The sequence below is a fragment of the Plectropomus leopardus genome, chromosome 12 (genome assembly GCF_026936395.1).
Source record: "Plectropomus leopardus strain MGB_pleo_1.0 chromosome 12, ASM2693639v1, whole genome shotgun sequence".
In the NCBI taxonomy this organism is placed as follows: Eukaryota; Metazoa; Chordata; class Actinopteri; order Perciformes; family Serranidae; genus Plectropomus; species Plectropomus leopardus.
The window spans coordinates 31,412,257-31,432,227 of record NC_142187.1 but is presented as its reverse complement, the minus strand read 5'-3'; the positions used below and the strand labels follow the sequence as shown (position 1 = coordinate 31,432,227).

Sequence of the window (19,971 nt, the reverse complement as noted above, 5' to 3'; positions counted from 1 at the left end):
AGGGTCGTACATGCACAGTGGAGTCCAAACGTCTGGGACCAGTGGCCACAATACTTCTAATTTTCATTTTTTTAAAAAAATTTAGAAATGTAGGCCCACATGAATTTCATTTTATTTTAGCAGTTGGTATATTCCCATTTGTCTTTAACCCTTTAAACCTGAGCAAATTGGTTTGCTTTCTTTGAAAATGATGGGGAGAGGGCGATGAGCGACTTACCAAGATATGGCTCAAAAATTAGCAAAGAAAAATAGTTTTAAAAAAAAGTTAGAAGAAAATTACCTTAAAATAAGCAACAAAAAAAAAGAATAAAAACTAAGACAAATTTGGAAATAACCTTTAAAAAAAGTGCAGAAGGTAAAAGTTTTTATTTTATATATTTTATTATATTTTTCCCGCACATAATTTTAAATATAAAATTATATTGTTATTAATATTAATAATATTATTATAAATCTAGTTACTTTTCTGTACATTTTACAATTTCTGGATAACTGTAATAATCCTCCCCTCTTTTTTTAAAAACAAAATTAAGTAATTTTCTTGTCACCTTTTACTAATTTATATTTTTTCCTATGTTTTAAAGGTTTAAGTATGTCTTCTACATTTATGTGCCCTAACCTTTTTTTTAAAAAAAAATTCTGAATCCTCACGTTCTTATTATTTCTTGTTTAGGTGTAAATATTACAGATTTTAAATGTGTTCTCAGACTTTTTGACCCCACTGTACATATATGTGTCGGGCTGGGTACATAAAGTATCTTTACTGTGTTTCAGCAGAGTTGTTTTGGTATAAATATTGGCCTTTTTCACAGTTGACATTTTGACTTCTCAGCAGGAAAAACAAAGTGTCACTTAAAACATTAAAGAAAGCTCAGCTGTATTCAAGTTTCAACTCTGAGCAACATAATTACCAAAACCCCGAAACTGAGGCAGCTAAATGGAATTCAGCCATCATTAACGTTTTTTTGTTTTTTTTTTTCAATATTAGGGCAGGGTGATATGGAGAAAATCAAATATACATTTATGATCAAGTAGCTTGATATCAATAATGCGGCTTTATGGAGGGGTTGATTTTTGGTGCCACCACAGAATATTTACACATTGAGATTATAAAAAAAAAAATTGGTAATGTGGATATGATGACGAAGTTAAGTTCATAAATTACACCGCTTTATTTGAGTCTTTAAAAACAAAATTTATGATATCTAAAATCTGAGATGATGTTTTGCACTAATTTTCACCTGTACTTTTCCTAAAAGTGTCGGCTGTGAAAAAGGCCTCTAGAGATATCCTGATATATTGTCTTATACAATTTGGTTATTTTATTCTGAAGGTCTGTCGCAGGTGTGTTCAGTAAAGTGTAATTTTAGCAGTGTCAGGGAAATGTCCAATCAAACACTGAGAAAGGGTCTAATCAAGCAAATAATCTCCTGTCACCTGTGCAGAGTACAAAATGAGAAAAAAAGGGATTATATTTTGAAAAAATTGTTTGATTGTACGTTATCTTGATTCACTCCTAATAGAATTAGCAAAGCTAGAAAAACTTTTTTTCCAGGAATTCAGCACGTGGTAAGAAATTAATATACAAATGGCCATTTGGGTCTGAAGTATTCCTTTAATTTTCTTCTCTTATTGAACTTATTTACCACTTTAAATTAACCCTTTGAAACCTCAAATGACATCACTTTTCTTGTGCTGCATTCAGATGCCTTTTACAAGAAGTTAAACCTTTGAAACCTGAAATTAGTAGATTTAGCAACTATTTTAAAAAATGCTGGGGAAAAATTTCCCAGTTATAATTTTTTGATTATACATTTTAATTTATTTGAAAGAACAAAATTATTATTATGCACCTGAAGAAGAAATGTCCCAAAAAATTAGAAATAAATTAGTAAATTTTGATTACCTGGAAAAGGTGCTTACAAAATTATAATAATTTTGTAACATAAGTTTAAATATGTTATTATATTTTCTTGGCTTATGAAATTTTTTCCCAGCTTTTTAAAAATAATGTTCTAAATCTGTAAATTTTACTCATCACCAAAGTGCCCATTGCCTTTTTTCCATGTTTTCAAAAGAAATCGTACCAATTGTTTAGGGTTCAAAGGGTTAAATACTTGAAATGTGTCTGAAAGCAGCACTAGGAAAGTGATGTGGCTCCAGATTTCAAAGGGTTAATCCACAGTGTGACCTCTAACATTGATCGTTGACCTTTAGTTTGAACCACAACTCTCTGAAAACAGACCTTAAGATTCTGATTTATTTATGTACAGTCCATCAGAAACATTTCAACAATTCGGCAAAAATTTCTCACAAACATTTGGCACAGAAATTCAGCAATAAATATACTCAGATATGCATCATAAAAACAACGGGTGGATCATCAGACATCAACAACAGAAACAAACGGTGTTCAGTGAGTGAGATGATCAGTGTGTTTACATCAGATCACAGTTAACATCAGAGTGAGGAGACATAAATCTGACTTTACCACCTTAAATCCAACCAGGGACATTTAATATTTACATATGTACTCTCTGTTTGATTTGTCTTACTTAATGCCACATGTGCGTACGTGTTGAATCAGTCAGTCAAAACTGTGACTTTTCTGTGATTGAAAATGCTTCATTTTCATGCTTTTCCCCAGGGAAGGTCAAACAAACACCAGAGATTATTTGTAATTTGGCCCCACATGTGCTCTGTCGTCACAGGCTATAATCACACCATCAATACCACAAGGGATGAGTCCTTTTAAAGACATCTAAAACATATATCATATGTCCTTCACAGTGCCGTGAAACATTTGGACAAACAAATCGAGGTTGCACAAACAGATTTTTGGACCCGTTCAGGAGAGGAACGTCACAAATCCTCACATCAAGTATTTAACTCTAGTGTGATGGCTCTGTCCTGGTGCTCTCTGCGGGTCACAGGGACTTGTGCTTCCCCAGCAGGCAGAGGCTGAGGCACTGCAGCAGGCCTTTCATCCACAGACAGTGAGCCAGGAAGAGCAGCAGCATGCAGGCGCCGGCCGAGCAGTAAACGCCGATCACCGTGCTCTCCTCCGGCAGGAAACACTTGGACAGAGTGTAACTGCCAGGTGACACGGACGCCTGAGAGACAAGGAGACGAGGAGGATAACAGGTTAGAGGAGATGGTCAGTGGTGATGCTGTCATTAGTGTCTGCTTTGAGCCCCTCGGCCACCAGAGGGCGTCCAAAAACTAAGAATTGCAACTCCTATTTGGTTCATTGTTGAATATTTTTTGTGAATTGATGCACATAGTACTAAGCTTTTAAAATAATAATTAGACATGTTCATATATTTATGCATCATGGATTCATTTGGCAATGATTCATGATCAACAGATAACCTATTATCAATGTTTTGTACTGTGAATTATTCAATTATTATTTATTTATTTTCTCAAATAGGCCAAGATGTGATAATTTTATGTTGGATTCACAAAAATGTGTATTTTAGGACATATTTAAATTTGGACGGGGACTGCCAGTGATATCAATACTCCCACCACCTTCACATACTGAATATTTATTTTATTTTATTTTATTTTATTTTTATTCATTTTACATTACTTCTTTATCAACACCTACTTATTATTCATTTTTCATGTATAATAATAATAGTAGTAGTAGTAGTAATATTAGATCATTGTTATCTATTGCTTTTATTATTTTATTATTATTAATTCTTTCTTCTGCGTTTTACATCTAACATTCAACAATCAGTATTGTATTAAATTAAGGGACAGTAATTGCAAAATGTTGACAACAGAATTATCCTCATTTGGTTTGCTATTTTTTATGTAGTATATGATATCAAGCATTTATTGTAAAGCTCTGTATGTCAATGTGTTTTTAATTTTGAAGCAATAAAAAATAATAAAAAGAATAAAGATAAATATAGACATAATATAAATATAATACAAATTTAAGTTGCTATTTGAATTTTTGCTTTAATGTCAATTTAATAGCTATTCAAGAGCAGATATTCATGTTGTAATATGAACAAGAAATCCTAAAAAATGCTCCGAAAAATGGGTTTGCTTATAGTTTTTTTTTTTTTTATATATATAAAACTACAATACCAGTATCCTAAAAGTGATGTGATACCACTGGAGTACTTATTCATTCACATTCATACAACAGTTAGTTCCAACCAAGCACTCTGATTGGACAGAAGACATTCAATGAGGTCTGGGCCTTTTTACTATTCATGTATCACTCCGCGTTACAGGTGTTCCGAGCTGTTTATTAAACCGTAGGCTAAGTAACGGCTAAGCTGTCGTCGTAATACTTTGTACCGCAAAGAGGGACAAATCTCCGCAAATAATATTTAAGTTAAGTAATTAACGGTCGTCAGAAAAGGACGAAGGGCAGGAAAGACGCCCGGATACTTGACCGCAAACGTTCAGGTAAGCTAATTTGACGTTAGCAGATGTAGCGGCGTACCGTCTGAATTAGCCGTTAGCTCGTCGGTAGCTCCCAAAGCGAGTGTAAACTACTACTTGTATATACACAGTCAACACACTCTCTGGCCGCAAAATGTATGTTATCGCACAGATATGTAAATAATACAAAGTAGCTGGCTTGTGGTAACGTGTTAGCCGAAATTAGCTTACACAAAGTAGCATGCTAATGTGAGGGAATGTTTGTTTTGGTTAGCAACAGTCCCAGGTCAGTTGTGGAGCTTTTTGTGTTGGCGGAGCTAAATAAATAATTTCCTAAATAAACAAATTATAATCTGTGCACTATAAACTGTGTAGTAATATGTGGCGCTTGTGGAACTGTTGTGGAAAACTTTCATGTGATATTGCTTTATGGGGTAGTTGTGATTTTTTTGAAGGAAGTTTATATGAGGTACAGGCAGGAGTCTGATGTGGAAGTTAACCTACTAGTGGCTTTTGGTAATTATTATTATTATATTATTATTCTCAAATTCATTAAAAATAATTTTAAACTCTGTTGGATATCCCAGATCTTCCTAAGCTACTTCAGGGGACTTGGAAATTGTGAATTTTCACTAATGTGTTGGCGAAAGGTTATATTTATTGTGAAAGTTAGTGCTTCCAGAGATTAAAATGATAGAAAAAAAACATCTACTAATTTTATCATTTTCTTGTACTTCCTGGTTTTTAGCAAAAAATGTGTCAACAGCTACGTGTTCACAGCCAAACTTTGCTACTTAAGGTATTTAGTCCCAAAATACTGTGTTAACAGAATATTTGGGACTAAATAACATTTTAAAAACTATATTTTACATGTATACAAGTAACTGTTATGACTTTGGTTCTGTAAAAATGTAAACAAGTTGGTTTGTTCTATAAAAAAAAAAAGAAAATGTTTTGATGATTTTAACCTTGGAAACCATTGATTTTCACAACAAATTTTTCACCACAATTTTGGCAGAAATGCCTTATTTTATGAACAGCTGAAACACAGGAGTCTGTGATTGGTCCAGCAGAAGAGGTTAAGCAATGTACTGCTTTGGATGGGGTCAACAACAAAATGTGTTTTAGCCTACTTAAAATATCAATATCAGTTTAGGTGTATGCTATATTGGGATTATTTTCCCACATTTACCTTTTTTCATCAGACAGCTTGTTTCAGAGGGCTTCAGTTCCCCATCTATGCTCTCACAAAAAAACATAAAACTGCTTTAAAGTTTTTGCTCCCTCCTCTTGGTGTCAGCTGCAGTCACCCCAAATTAGACTCTATTACAAGCTTGGCAGATTTTAAAAACAAAGACTTTTTGAATGCACTTGTCTGGTTAGTGAACACTGCTGATTTTATTTTTTTTATTTTTCAAGTTGCCTGATCGTGTTTAGTCTTTGTTTGTTTTTGTTTATAAAAATCTTTGTGCTGTTTGTTTGTAAAGAGATTTTCAGTGGGACAACTCCTTAAATAGAAAATTAAAATAAAAGAAAGTAAAATGCCACAGGCGTTAGATAAAGCCATACTTTTGAACATTTTAGTAGCACCTTGGCATTCTGAACTTCATCAAATACACCATGCTTGACTTCACCACAACACAGACTGTATGGGTTGTAAGTGCTGTGGCAGTGGATCAGTCACACTTTGCATTAAATCAATGAACGCTTGCAGTGATTCACTTTAATAATAGTATTTTTTTCCCCTGCAGATCTGGATACAAAGGGAATGAATGCAGGTATCACTTGACTGGAGACTTTTGATTCTGCTTGGTGCTGACATCGAGTACAGATACCCAGCCCAACGGAGAACTGTCTTCAAGTCCATGACAAATTGCATTGCTGCTGATGATCATGTAATTTGGTCAAAAGCTTCAAAACAGCCACTAACTGGACCATGTGGTGAGATTGTCTTCACAGCATCAGCTCAAGGTAAAAAGTGAACTTTTATATAAATATATTTTAGGATTATTAAGACAAACAGATTATTGGAATAAGAAATTTTAGCTTTCTTTTTCCATCCACCAACTCCTGACGGAGATATATATCCTCTGTTTTTGATCACCACAAGCCATCTAGTTCCATTATATGGAAGAGAAAGCAGACATCTCTACAGCCAATATTTCCAACACTCGGCAACACCAAAACAATTTAGACTGATAAATAGCACTACAGGGGAGAGTAAAAATATGTATTTTTGATTTTGGAGTGAACTGTTCCTTTAAAACAGCTGTCAGGAGGGCGATGAGAATGAAACAAAACCTTAAAGCCGTGGCCTGACAGAAAAACAATGAGATAAAGCTCACTTTAAAAAGAGATTTGCAATTTGGCTTTATTTCTTTCAAAAACTTGGGGAGAAGGCAATAAGCGATTCAAGAAATCATGCCCCAAAAATTTAGCATGAAATTGTTTTGAAAAAAAAAAGGTACAATAAAATTACCTGAAAATTAGCAACCAAAAGAAAAGCAAACAAACACAGAAATTACCTGAAAAAGTGCTTAAAAACTATAATTCTATGACATAATTTTAAATATGTAATTATTGTAGTTATACATATATTTTTTCCCTAGCTTTTTAAAAACAGTGGTTTAAATCTACTTATTTCTTATTGCTTTTTCCCATGTTTTTGAAAGAAATCAAACCATTTTGCTCATGTTTCAAAGGTTTAAATACTCGTGAGAGGCGTCTGAAAGCAGCACAGGAACTGATGTCGGTCCAGGTTTTAAACGGTTAAAAACTTAGACTAAAAGTGTTTTTTTTTGTCCACGAAGACTGAGCTCACCCACACCACCATTCACCGTCATCTCTGAACAACACAGCAGAACTCTCCGGATGTTGCTCCCACTCACCAGGATGAAGCTCGGGTTGTTTCTGTTCCTCCAGCTGAAGGACGGCACGCTTATTTCTGGGTACTTGTTGTCATGGAGAACCTCACATCCGCTGTGGGTGTGTCCACTCAGGATGAGGCGGGGCCTAAACCACTGCAGCAGCTGAGGAGAGAAAATCCACATCCACCTCAGAGACCGGTTGCTGCTCGCTTACATCATCAGTTTCATCATCGTCATCATCATCTGCTGTTTCCAGATGGGACCCTTTCTGACAGCAGTACTGTATTTTAATTGGATGAAACCACCTCGGAGGAGATTCGAGCTTTTAAGAGAGACCCAGCAGAGGTGGTGTGATGAGACTGCAGAGCACTCACCCTCTGTGAGGCCTCCTTTGACAACACGTCATACTTCTCTCTGAACAGCAGGTGTCGCTCTTCAGGCGGTGCAGCGTCCTGTCCTGTGCAGCCAGCGTCGCTCACTCTGTACAGAGGATAGTGCTGGAGGACATGAAGAGCAATATCAATATCACCGCTCAGCATAGATTTTGGGGATGAGATGCAGGGGACATGCCCCCCCTCTATATTTAGAGCATGTGTATTTCTGCACCCCTAGAAAACATGAAAGTAGTGGAGGACTTTATTTTGAAAATATAGTACATCTACACCATAAAATGACGCTTAAAATGCACAAATTGGTGCATAAAAATTCATAAAATGCAGAAAACTATTTGTTTGGCTTAAAATTTTCACATGCTGAAACGAAACATATGTCCTGTTTGGTTTTTTATTGTTTACGTTTTTAAATTATGTTTTTTGCAGGAGTTTTTTTATACAGCAAAGATCCTAGTTTAGTTTGTGTGTTGAGCTACAACAAACACGCAGCCAAGAAACTAGACTTAAAACGTGAGAATTTTGTTTTTTTTCTGGTTAAATTGGAAAATTGGATATATCTATATGGGATTTGGACAGTTGATTGGACAAATTTAGTAATTTTATAGATGTTACTTTAGGACTCTCTGGACTTTTCTCAATTTTGTGACATTTTAAGGAAGCGACAGATGAATCAACAATGAAAATAATCAAAAGAGCCACCCATTTGTTCATTGAAAAACAGGAACAAAAACATCCTTTGTTTACATCAGGTGGACTCGTTCTATAATCCTTTGCAGTTCTCTTCTTTTCCCATCATTATCTTTAGAAATCTTTAAATTGAAGTGCTATGAGTTTTAACAGCATATATAGCATTTAACATCATTTAACTTATTAGGGCCGCAACCAACAGCTTTTGTCATTTAATTTGTTTTTATAAATGTTTAGATTAACCCTTGGAGACCCACCATAGAGACATTTTGTCTTTTAGAGTGAACAGGGAAGCTTTAGGGGGTGACACCAAGCCAAAAGTGGAAAAGTGGAAATGCAGACATCTCGCAATTGTGTTTTATTGACATTTTGAAAATATCGCTCAAGTTTTGTGCAGATCTATAATGGAAACCCGCCCACTGTCACCTGTTTTGTCATCTCTGGCTGTGTAATGATCCCTCTCTGATAAAGACAAAATCTCAGTCCTCGAAAATAATACAAGGCTTTAGCAGTGTGACTTAAATTTAGTAGGAGACTTTTAGTGGGAAATGCCCTCTTTCTGTGACTGTTTAGTCTTGTGAGGATGTGAGAGGAAACAGCCTGAAAAAAAGGGAACTCGAAATCAAAACAGCAACTTTGGAAGACTCCCAAAACAGTGAGAGAGTTACTTCAAGGCCGATGTGGACAGGAGGAACAATCACAAGACAGACTGATCCTTTAATCAACTAAGTGTTTCAGCACTAATTCTCTCCCTGACCAGAGAAGCTGCTGATGAGGATCAATCCTTGTCAGCTTTATGTTTTCGGACATGAAAACAGAGAAGATGCCGCTGCAGTTTACCTGTAGCATGATGGGAGGAGTGGGAGGATAGAGCTGCGAGCCCTCACAGCTGTCCGCCGCTCCGCTGCCGGACTGCGAGTTCTGCAGAAAAGACGACATAAAGAATTCATCGACTGTCTTGTTCAAGAGCTCATAGTGCATCTTCAGACATCAGTCATCATTTTTATTTCATATCTCTCCACTCCTTCTGTTTCGAGATTTGTAGGAAAAGAGAGAAGCAACCTTTTTTAATTTGCTTTTTCAAACACTACATGTTTAAAAAAAAAGCAAAACACTTGGTTCAGGTACGACTGACTTTGGGATATAAGTGTGTTTTTTTCCTTTTTCCTCACTTGAATGCACACACTCCATGAGCAGCAGAGTGTGTTGGAGGTGCTGACAGCGTGAAAGTGTGCAAACCGACTTCCAGAAAATTTTCCTCCCACCTGAAGAGAACAGTTGAGGTCTCTGGAGAGTTTGATCAGCTCCTTCTCCACCGACTGGCAGATGGGACACCCGTCGCCGTGCAGGGCCACGCTGTTCACCAGCAGAAAACTGATGAAGAGAAAAAATGTCTCAGTAACTCTGGCATGAAGTGAAGAAGAGCTGCAGTGAGGCTGCAGAGATACTTCATATTATGTTTTTTATTCCAACTGCTGTAAGGAAATTTGAGCGAATACCTTCACATAAATCTTGTGTAGCGGAAAAGCTTTACTGCACTGAGCTTTTTAGGTTTAAAGGTAGACTGTTAAGCTTCTGACAACAGATTTTGTATTTTAAGGAGCTAAACAGCTACCTGCAGTGCTATTTATACATTTAAATTGTGAGCTGCAGAGTTTTGGAGATATTGGCTGTAGAGATGTCAACCTTCTCCGATATATAGAGCTACGTGAGAATCGGCTTGTGGTGGTCAAAGCACCAAAATATATGTTTTAAAAACTAGCCAGCTCAGTGGTGCTCAGTGATCTGGCAGAAGATGCATGCTTACTTCTGAATGGTGATCCAGTTTGTGGGTGTAGTTCGGTCCATCATCATAATTGCATTAAAAACTAAATTAAACATTCTCCATTTTCACTTGATTTTAGGAAAATAAGACTCAATTACAAACTGTTAAGACTTACTATTGAGCAAAAATGCTCGATTTTAATGCAGTGCTTGTGGTTCATCAGTGTGAGAACAGGAATGCATTTTGTCATGTATGCCTGTTAGCAGATTTTTAAAATCTCTGGAGCAGTTTATTTCCTGTTGTTTGTTTTAAAAGCTTTTTTTTTGGCACGGACTGACTCAGGGGATTAAACCTGTGACCTTCAGGCTTCCTGAGTCACATCCCTGCAGGGCCGTTGTATATGTTGCATCCTCCCATCACTCACTTGACTCCCTTTTTGGTGACGATCCGTGTGGAGGAAGCATTGAAGACTTTCTCAAATCGCTGCAGCTTGAACCAGTCCATCCTGCAGGGAGACACAACACGCTCGTCAGCACAAAAAAAACCACCCTGCTGCTCAGTCTGTCACGTCTGTCTGTCATACACTGTTACATAAGAGCCGAGCCATCTCACTTCCTGCTGCACGCGTCTAATCCAAGCACATATGAGCAGCTGTGTGTCTGCATAATCCCACAGTCCTGAATCACAGACATCAAATATTTCACTGTAGAATGATTTTATGCATCTCATTTTATTTCCTCTCACTGCTTCTTCCCCTGAGATATTAAGAAATAGAGTTTCAAACAAAACGAGTGTTACATACAGGGGCGTGGACACAATGAACGCAACATCTCTGCGATATAATGCAATCTAATACAGGCTCAGAAATTACCATTAAGTTGATTCAGGACCTCTGTCATCAAAGTGTTACATGATATTGTACATTATATTGTGCTTTTTCTAACAGATATGTTTATGTGACCAGATAAACCAAAGTGTAATAAAGTCTAATCTTTTGATATGTTGACAATATTAGAAATACACTGAACAAAATGTTAATGAAACACTATTGATTTTCTCCCATTTTTCAGGTTTAAGTTAACCTTTTGTAACGTGGACCGACATAATTTTCTTGTGCTGCGTTCAAATATCTCTAACAAGCTATTCGACCCTTTGAAACCCAAGAAAATTAGGAATTCTTTTGAAAACTGGGTAAAAAGGCAATGACCAACTTGGTAAGCAATGTCCCACAAATTGCGAAAAATAAGTAATAATCGAAAAGAAAAAATAAAATTGTCGAAAAATCAAAGAGGGGAGGATTATTATAAGATAAATGCCAGAAAGGAAAAAATGTGCAGAAAACTATATTTGCAATTATAAAATCTTGTTATTTAAAATTATATTCTAAAAAATATGGTAAAATATATAAAAATAGATGTAAAATATATAAAAATAGATGCACCCCCAAAATAGATGTCCCCCACCAGGACTTTTTTTCATTTCTCTCTCTCTCTCTCTCTCTCTCGCTCTCTCTCTCTCTCTTTTTTTTTTTTTTTAAATTTAAAATCTTTTTTGTGTACATATGTTCAGGTAATTTTATTGTCACTTTTTTCTTTTTTACTTTTTAAATTTATGTTTCATTTGCGCAAGTTCAAAAGTGTTAAAGATCTAAGACTTTAAAAGATATATTTCTCTCAAATTTTGGTCACAATTTTTAAAAAAATCTCTGTTAGTGAATACTTCTTCTTTTCCAAGGTAATCCATCCACCTGACATGTGAGGCACTTTTAACAGCATCATTACTACACAGGCGTTCCTTTGTGTGGTCACAATACAAGGTCACTCTAAAATGTGCAGTTTGTTCAAACAACACAGTGCCACAGATGTCACAAGTTAAAGAAGTATTGGCACACTGACTGCAGGAACGTCCAAGAGATGTTGCCTATGAATTTAATGTCCATTTCACGACCAAAAGCTGAAGATGCTGGATGTGGAGGTCCTGAGCTTTTGTGGCTGCATTTGGCCTGTGGTTGTGAGACTGATTGCCAAATTCACGGAAACTGCATTGGAGACAGCTTATCACAGGGAAATGAACATTCAGTTCACAGGCAACAGCTGTGGACATTCCTGCAGCCCGCACACCAATGAAACACTCCCTTTAAACTTCCAACACATGTGGCATTGTGCTGTGTGATCACACTGAACCTGTTTGAGTGGCTTTTCATTATGACCATCCCATGACACACCTGTGTAGTAACGACGCTGTTAAAACTGCCACTCCTGTTAGGTGAATGGATTGTCTTGGACAAGGAGAAGTACTTGCATAAATATAATTATTGAATGAGTGAAAAAGATCTTTTTCTTAAACATGTAAAAATGGGAGCTTTAACAAAAGTGTTGGTTTAAATTCTTTCTTTCTTTCTTAAAACAAATTACTTGGCTAAAAAAAAGTAACACAATGGTTTACATCAATCTTCTTGAGTTATGACAGTGCTCTACACAGAGTTAGGGGGATTAGCTTCTCTTCTACAAACAAAGGCCTTTTTAAGTAGCTCTTACTTAATAGTTGATTGTAAAATACAAGATTTTAAGTAAGAAAATGTCCTTTGTGTTGTTGTTTTGCCTGCAGGTCCCTAACGCAGTCTTAACTGTCTTAACTTAACAGGCATTTTATGTAAAGGTGGAAAAAAGTTAAATTATCAAGCTTGTTTCAATACTTAAATACAACTTACATTTTTTTAAACCAGTTAACATGTAAATTGCACACACTATATTAAATTGATGTAATTATCAACATTATTATGTCAATACAACTCATTTAAATAATGTTTGTAACTTAAAAAGGTTTATCTAGATCAATAGATTAGATTTTTTTTTTATCCTGCAACCACACATTTAATCAGGCGGTGGTGATAGCTCCCCTGGATTACTTTTTACAGTGATATCGACATTATGCATCAAACATATCGTCAGTGTCCTCACAGGTATCTATGGCCCTGACTGCTTTTAGTGTCCAACCCTTGTACAGTATTATCCCTGTAAAAGTCCTCCTAATTGGCTCATAGTCAAATACTTCCTCAAAGGTTATGCAATAGTGACAAAGTTCTTTTGTTCTTGTTGTTTGCTTTAATTCTCCGAGGCTTTCATGACAGCTGATAACTGTCCTCTCTAGTTACAAGTACTTTTTGAGTCTGTTGTTTCTGTAGCTGTGGCAGTGAATAATAGGACTGAAAGCCATCATGCGGAGGTCTAACAAGTGACAATTACTGAAATCACGGTGTCTACAGTTGTCGCACACATAAATGTAATGCTTTTCACAACCTTTTTAAGATTATTTTTAACTAAATCTTGTACTAATTTTAGGATAAAACATGCTTTTCTTATTCAAGCAATGCAGATACGTTTATAGAGTGATAGGTAGTGATAGGTTCTGTTTAAACATTTCCAACATCTGAAGACATATAGATTTTGATGCAGAAGATCTTGACTCATTTTGAAAAAAGGAAAAGTAAAAGGTGGATAAATGAAATTAGATTAAATGATTGTGGCAATGAATACCTCACAAATTCAAATCTAAGACTATTTAACCCTTTGAATCCTGAGCTAATTGGTTTGACTTTTTGCAAAAAAATGGGGAGAAGGCAACAAGCAACTTAACAAGACACGGCTCAAAAATAAGCAAGAAATTAACAAAAAGTTACAAGAAGATAACCTGAAAACGACAACCATGACAACAAACGAAAATAAGACAAAAACAAACAAGAAAATTACCTGAAAATTTTTAAAAAGTATATGTTTTCATGCATATTTTCGGTAACCTAATTTAATAATAATAACAATATAATAATAACTAATATAATAATGCTAACTATTATTGTTATTATTAAACAATGATGATGATTAATAATTATTATTTTCCCCATGTTTTCAGAAGATCTCAAACCAATTTGCTCAGGTGTCAAAGGGTTTAAGACTTTTAGGGCCTAATTTTTTTTAAACTGAACCTGACCTGCAGAAACCCTTTATGGCGCTAAAGTCCATGTTTTATTGTAACTCCTCTCCTGAAACCTCTGCAGCTTAATCAGAGGTAATCAAAAGCTGATTGTGTGGTACACATGACTCAAGGTTAAACAATAAAAACAGTTATGCTGTAAAGCCTGTTCTTACTCGTAATGGAAACCGATGTCGTGATTTCCAACCAGTACAACCAGTTCTGTGTCAGTGGTGTGTCTGAACATCCTGTGGAAACGGCGCACGTCGTCCTCCCAGTGCTGGAGAGAAAGAGACGAAACAACACAAACACAAAACAGGTTTCAGCGCAGGCTTCTAATAAGTTGAAACTCCCCCAGGAAGCTCATGAGAGTTAATAGGATCTCTGAGGGTCACCCCACAGCCCCCATGGGTGGCTGAGCTGGGCGTCTTTGATTCAGACTCCAGATTCAATTTTGCACCTGCAGGGGCCAAAACAGCACACAGGAGGCCTTTGATTACATCAGTGCTGTGTGTTTACATGATGTTTTTCATGCTGATATGTCTCTAAATGACTCCATGGTGCTACTTTTAATTAGCTCTGCAACAGTGAATCGATTGAGAGAAGATTCACTGATTCAATAATTCGTCTTTGAATCAGGGAAAAATGCAGAACACCTGTCAGTTTACTGTTCTTATTTATACAGATTTACTTGTTTTTGTGTTTTCTTTCATTTAAACTTTGGGTTAGATGGTTACTTGCTACCATTTTCCAACACTGATCGATCAAACTGTCGAAAAAGGAAACAGTCATTAGTTGCAACTTTAAGTATCATTTCTCTTGCTGCAAATTCAAATCTTTAAATTCTCCAAAATGTAGCCTGAAACCATTTGTTTTTAATTATCAGCGAATCTCAAAAGTTATGTATCAAGCAAAAATGCCAACTATTTGCAAGGATTTGCTGCTTTCTAGTGTTTTACATCATTGAAAGGTCTAGAGTTTAGGATTTAACAGCTCATTTTACACGGAGATTGCAGTATCCGCTATGAATTTCCGTCTTTACGCTTCCAGTGCATTTTTACACAGAACCAAAAACAGCAGTATCATGTCCCTCCAGTGTGTGACTTTAGACAGCATGCCGGCATCGTGTAAGCAAAATCACATGGTGCTGCTCTGTCAGGACCTTCCACGTCTACCTATGAAGTTTAAGGGATCCTTCTGTGTCATCTGTTTCACTCTGGGATGCCATTATGCTGACGTCAACAAATGCACATGGTGGGATGAGGCAGCCCGTTACTGTGACGTCACAGCATGCACAAAGCAGCATGTTCCCCCACTAAAGTCAGTTGTTTGTGGGACCCATCCACCTCCCCTCCCACACGCCCTGTAAGTGCACTCGTGCTCCTTTTATAACGTGGTTACTGGCAGTATCAGTGGCTGACACTGTCCTTGAGCATTTCATGTGCACGCGACCGGTTCCGTCTGGCCACGTTCTCACTGGACGTCGCCCATGCGTGTTGCATGTGGACGCCCCCGCTGCTGTCTGGCCGTCCGCCAGCGTACAATAACAGCGTCACTGGTTCTGTCCGGCTGCGTTCTCATGTGACGCCGTCAGAGTTCAGAGTAAGAACGGGCTGGACGTCAGCATAGGCCTCTAGTTTGACATAACATACACGTCAGCAGCACTTTCTAAAAAAATAGCTATGGCATAACATGGCAATACCAATCCCTGTTATTTGGTGATGTCCTCCTCTCCTCAGAGGGGAAGGAGCTCCTAAATTTAATTGTTTTCACGATTTATGGACATTCACGGCCGCTGTTCTACTTCCTTGAGTTAGCTAACTGCTGCTAGCTGGTTTTTAAAATCTCCCACAGTGGGACGCGCACATAACACGCCAACAAAACATCATGCCAGTCCCGTTCATGTTGCTGAACTTGATTTAGCCCTGGTAATGTTTATGAAGTGAAGGACAGGCAATTCTGTCGCCCAGCTCTGCGATCGTGCCTTTTACAGTGGCAAGGCGACATAATGACACAATGTTCCCTCCTTAAACAGGCAGTATAAAAGAAGCTAGTGAGAGCTGTGAGGTTGCAGAACTGAAACTTCTATCAGGTGCCAAATGTGTAGGGGAACTTCAAAATGCAAAAACTCAAATGGTCCTATCTGGAGCCAATGTTTGGTTTGTCCTCTCTGGACTAAAAACATAGCATACCCTGTGGATAAATGACTTTTTCTAAGGTAACAAATACACAACAAGTCTTATTTCCAGGATAATAAACTAAGGAAACATAGTATAGAATATTTTATACCATTTCTGCCCCTGAATCCTACATACTGGACCTTTAGATACAATATATTTGGGTTTAGAACAAAATACCAGACAGAGCAAACTATTTAAAGATGAAAATTGGGGTCTGTGAACTTGTAACTCTCATTTTCTCACTTTTATTAAATGCGGACCACACAATTAATATATGACTCAAGCAAAAAAACTGACAGATTAATCAGCAATCAAGACAATCGTTAGTTGCAGCCCTTTTGACTTTTAACCGGCACTTTTAACTGTTTTCAGACAACCAATCAGTCAAAAGGATAATTGACAGACTGATGTGTCGTGGGAGAAAGTCTTTAGCTGCAGCAGATATTTTCTGTTCCTCAATCTTCAAAATGAAAGATTTGAGTTCTTCCTCTTTTAAAAACTTTCACAGAATACAAATTACAGGCGAGGTGCCATCCAAGTGTGAAAATGAATGAGGAAGCTGATGGGGTAACATAGTAGATTAGTGGAGATTTTACAGTCTGCAAGTTCTGTTTCCTGTTTTAATGAGGCTCTCCTCTGTGCTGCACTTACTCAACAATTCCTCTGTGTGACTTGACGGATCCCGGTTCACAATCCAGTAATAGATGTGTGAGAATTCCCAGGGTATGTGATTATTTCTTTAGGGAGTGTTGTTAATTGTTAGAGGGTAGAGCGTGGTGCAAAAAGGTGGGAGATGTCAACTTATTTTCCAGCTATGGGGAAGGACTTGTGTTTTTTTTTTGGCTTTTGGGGGGGAAATACAGCTTTAAATGGCTGTTTTTTGTGTTTATTTAACTTTTTTTTTTTTAACTTTTAGAGAAAATATGGGCTTGGAAAGCTTGTTTTCTTTAAAAAACGGCCAAAATTAAACTATTTACCAAAGCCAGAAACTGTAAAAACAGAAATTCTTGACAGTCTTTGAATGCATTTTGTGGGATGAATGCAAATATCAGGAATAATCAAACAAACAATAAAAAACCTTAGCTTTATTATAGTGATAGTGATAGTGATATTTCATAAAAATCAGTTTATCTAAATGTCTCATTTAAAATTTTGCCAAGAATAAACAAGAAAAAAAGTTGGGTTTTTTTCCAATGCCAGGATTTCGTCTTCATCTTTTAAGTTTCAAATGTCAAAGGGTACATTTTAAAATCTAGCAACAAATTTATGGTTAGTTGCAGCATTTATCATAGCCATAAACTGTAAAAACTGAAATGATTGCTGGATTTTCACATTTTTGACTGTCCTTGTTAAATATTATGTGGGACAAATGCTTATTTCATCAAAATCACTTTATTCTACACGTCGCATTTAAAACTTTGCCAAAAATTGCACTGAATAACCAGCATGCAAGACAAGAGGAGTAAAATTATGGATTATTTCGACTCAAGGATTTCATCTTCAGAGTTTACCTTTTAACTTTCAAACATCAAAGCATCAGTTTTTAAATTCTGACAACTAGTTTATGATGAATGGAGGGTCATTTTCTCCGAGTCACTCAGGGAGGCTCGAGCTTCAGGGAGGGCCAAAAGAAAAGAAAAACACAAATTCACGCATCAGCCAAAATTACACTATTTATGTTAGCCAGGAACTGTGAAAACAGGATTCATCATTGGATTTTTATATTTCCAACCGTCTCAGGGCACATTGTGTGTGATGAACACTTCTATCAGATAAAAACAACCAAATCTGAACTCAAACATGTGAAACCTAGGGAAAAAATACTTTTTTGTGCTTCTTTCAGATGCCTTTCACAAGTATTTAGACCTTTGAACCCAAATCAAATAGGTGCAACTGCTCTCAAAACATATGAAATATGTAATGGGCAACTTGATAAGAAATGTCCACCGATTGCAAGAAATTAGTAGATGTAGAGAATTATTTTTTAAAAGGCTACGGAAAATCTTCTAGAGAATATGTTGAGGGAAAAGAAAAAATCTAGGGAAGAAACCAAAGTTGCAATTATTATAATTCCATATTTAAAACTATTTTACAGATTTATTCTAATTTCTAAATCACATTTTGAAGCCTTGTGTGCCTTCTTAAAGTTTCTTTTTATTTTATTTTATTTTATTTTTCTAATAGTCTAGTATTTTTTTTCCACTTTTTAAAAATTAATTTCTTGCTAATTTTTGGGTAATTTCTTCTTCATCGCTCACTGATTTTTCATGTTTTTCAAAGAAATCAAGCCAATTTGCTCAGATTTCAGAGGGTTAAAATAGTGATATTTTCATCAAAAATCATTTTATTCTAAAAGAATATTATATCTAATATATTTTTTTTACAAACTAACTCCAGGTTTTTATCTTCAAATTGTAACTGAGATCGATATAAAAGGGTCAGTTTAAAAAAAAAAAAAACTTATTATAAATTATGGTGGATTCAGGGGGTCATGCAATTCCACCAGTCACTCAGAGAGGCTCAAGGAAAAATATTTATAGCTTCGAGAGGTTAAATCAATAACAACAAAACAAAGTCACACTCCAGCAACCTGTAATCCAGCTCCTGTAATAAATGAAGAACAGTCCCTAAATCAAGATTGATAGAGGGCTGAGAGGATGCAGGCTGCAGGCTGCAGGCTGCAGGCTGCAGCTGCTGTTGTTGGTGTTTTCCTAAAAAAAAACAAAACTGCAGCCTCTCAGGCCTGGATGGTATACAAGATGATGATGATGAGAGTACCGGCCTCTGCTCTGCATCCACATACTGTTGTTCCACCACCATCATCATCATCACCACCAGCATCATCATCATCAGCAGCAGCACTGTGCAGACAAAGCAAGAATGGGGGAAAAAAGCGAGCTCTACGTTACCTTCTGCGAGCTCCACTTGCCTTCGTCGAAGATATCCCCGAGAATAAACACTATTTCGGGCCTGAGCAGCCACAGAGCGGTCTGGAAAGCCCTCTCCATCTGCCATTCCCTGCGCGTTTGGAGACAAGTATAAGCATTATTTTTTGTTTTTGTTTACACTCCTGCAGAGCCCGGAAGATGGATGGAGACACAGTGATGGATTGCTTTAAACAAAGAAGAAAAAAATGTCATTACCTCCTCAGTTTGTCGAACCAGTGTCCCCCGACGGCTCCGAGGAGGTGGGTGTCCGACAGCACCATAGCGCGGACCGTAGTGTCCATCGGCCGGCCGTCGATGCCCTCGCCACCCCGTGCATGGCTGATCTTCGGCCAGGCGCACTTGAGGATGGTCGGGAAGTAGATGAGATACTCGCAGAAGAAGAAAGCACCGCTGACCAGGAGAATCAGCACCACCGCAACCATCCATCTGGCGCTAAACCTCGGCATTTCTTTGTTATTCGGCGTTTGGGATGCCCTGAACTGGCGCACTGTCGGTGATGGAGCGGTCCATGAGGCATCTTCACCTCTTCCAGACCCAGTGTTTAGGTCTCCAGCCGGGTGATGCTCATGGCAAGTTGCTCTGAGGCAGCGACCGATACAAAGAAAAGCCCCGTGTGGAGTCCCGGTGGTTTAAAATAAAGGATAAAAAGTTAAATAATGTCCTCAGATTGTGGACAGAGACAGTCGAGCGGAGCAGCAGCCTGCCGCTGTTTCGCAACCAAGTCTCATCTCAGCTCTAACAGTCAAGCTGGAA

The 19,971-nt window shown here is 37.1% G+C and overlaps 1 protein-coding gene and 1 long non-coding RNA gene across 2 annotated transcripts; one reads left to right on the top strand and one right to left on the bottom strand.

The window, feature by feature from the left end:
• Nucleotides 1–2,246: 2,246 nt before the first annotated feature.
• mppe1 (metallophosphoesterase 1) lies at nucleotides 2,247–19,971 on the bottom strand. Its single transcript, XM_042497814.2, has 9 exons — nucleotides 19,414–19,971; nucleotides 19,180–19,288; nucleotides 14,267–14,370; nucleotides 10,546–10,626; nucleotides 9,622–9,730; nucleotides 9,197–9,277; nucleotides 7,652–7,774; nucleotides 7,299–7,439; nucleotides 2,247–3,113 (listed from the first exon to the last, which is right to left on the bottom strand). Exons 1-9 carry the CDS (start codon nucleotides 19,662–19,664, stop codon nucleotides 2,928–2,930), a joined length of 1,185 nt encoding a protein of 394 aa, XP_042353748.1. The 5' UTR covers nucleotides 19,665–19,971; the 3' UTR covers nucleotides 2,247–2,927.
• Nucleotides 4,294–7,353, top strand: LOC148188129 (uncharacterized). Its single transcript, XR_015778210.1, has 3 exons — nucleotides 4,294–4,434; nucleotides 6,162–6,381; nucleotides 7,221–7,353. It is a non-coding gene; the product is annotated as an uncharacterized LOC148188129 (long non-coding RNA).

Bases quoted from the DNA above. Each gene is read 5' to 3' on its own strand.
- mppe1 (XM_042497814.2), bottom strand. From the start codon at position 19,664: ATGCCGAGGTTTAGCGCCAGATGGATGGTTGCGGTGGTGCTGATTCTC. The intron at 14,371-19,179 runs GTAACGTAGAGC...CTTTCTCTCCAG, and splicing joins GCAAGTGGAGCTCGCAGAAG to CACTGGGAGGACGACGTGCG. The intron at 7,440-7,651 runs GTGAGTGCTCTG...TTCTCTCCTCAG, and splicing joins CAAAGGAGGCCTCACAGAGG to CTGCTGCAGTGGTTTAGGCC.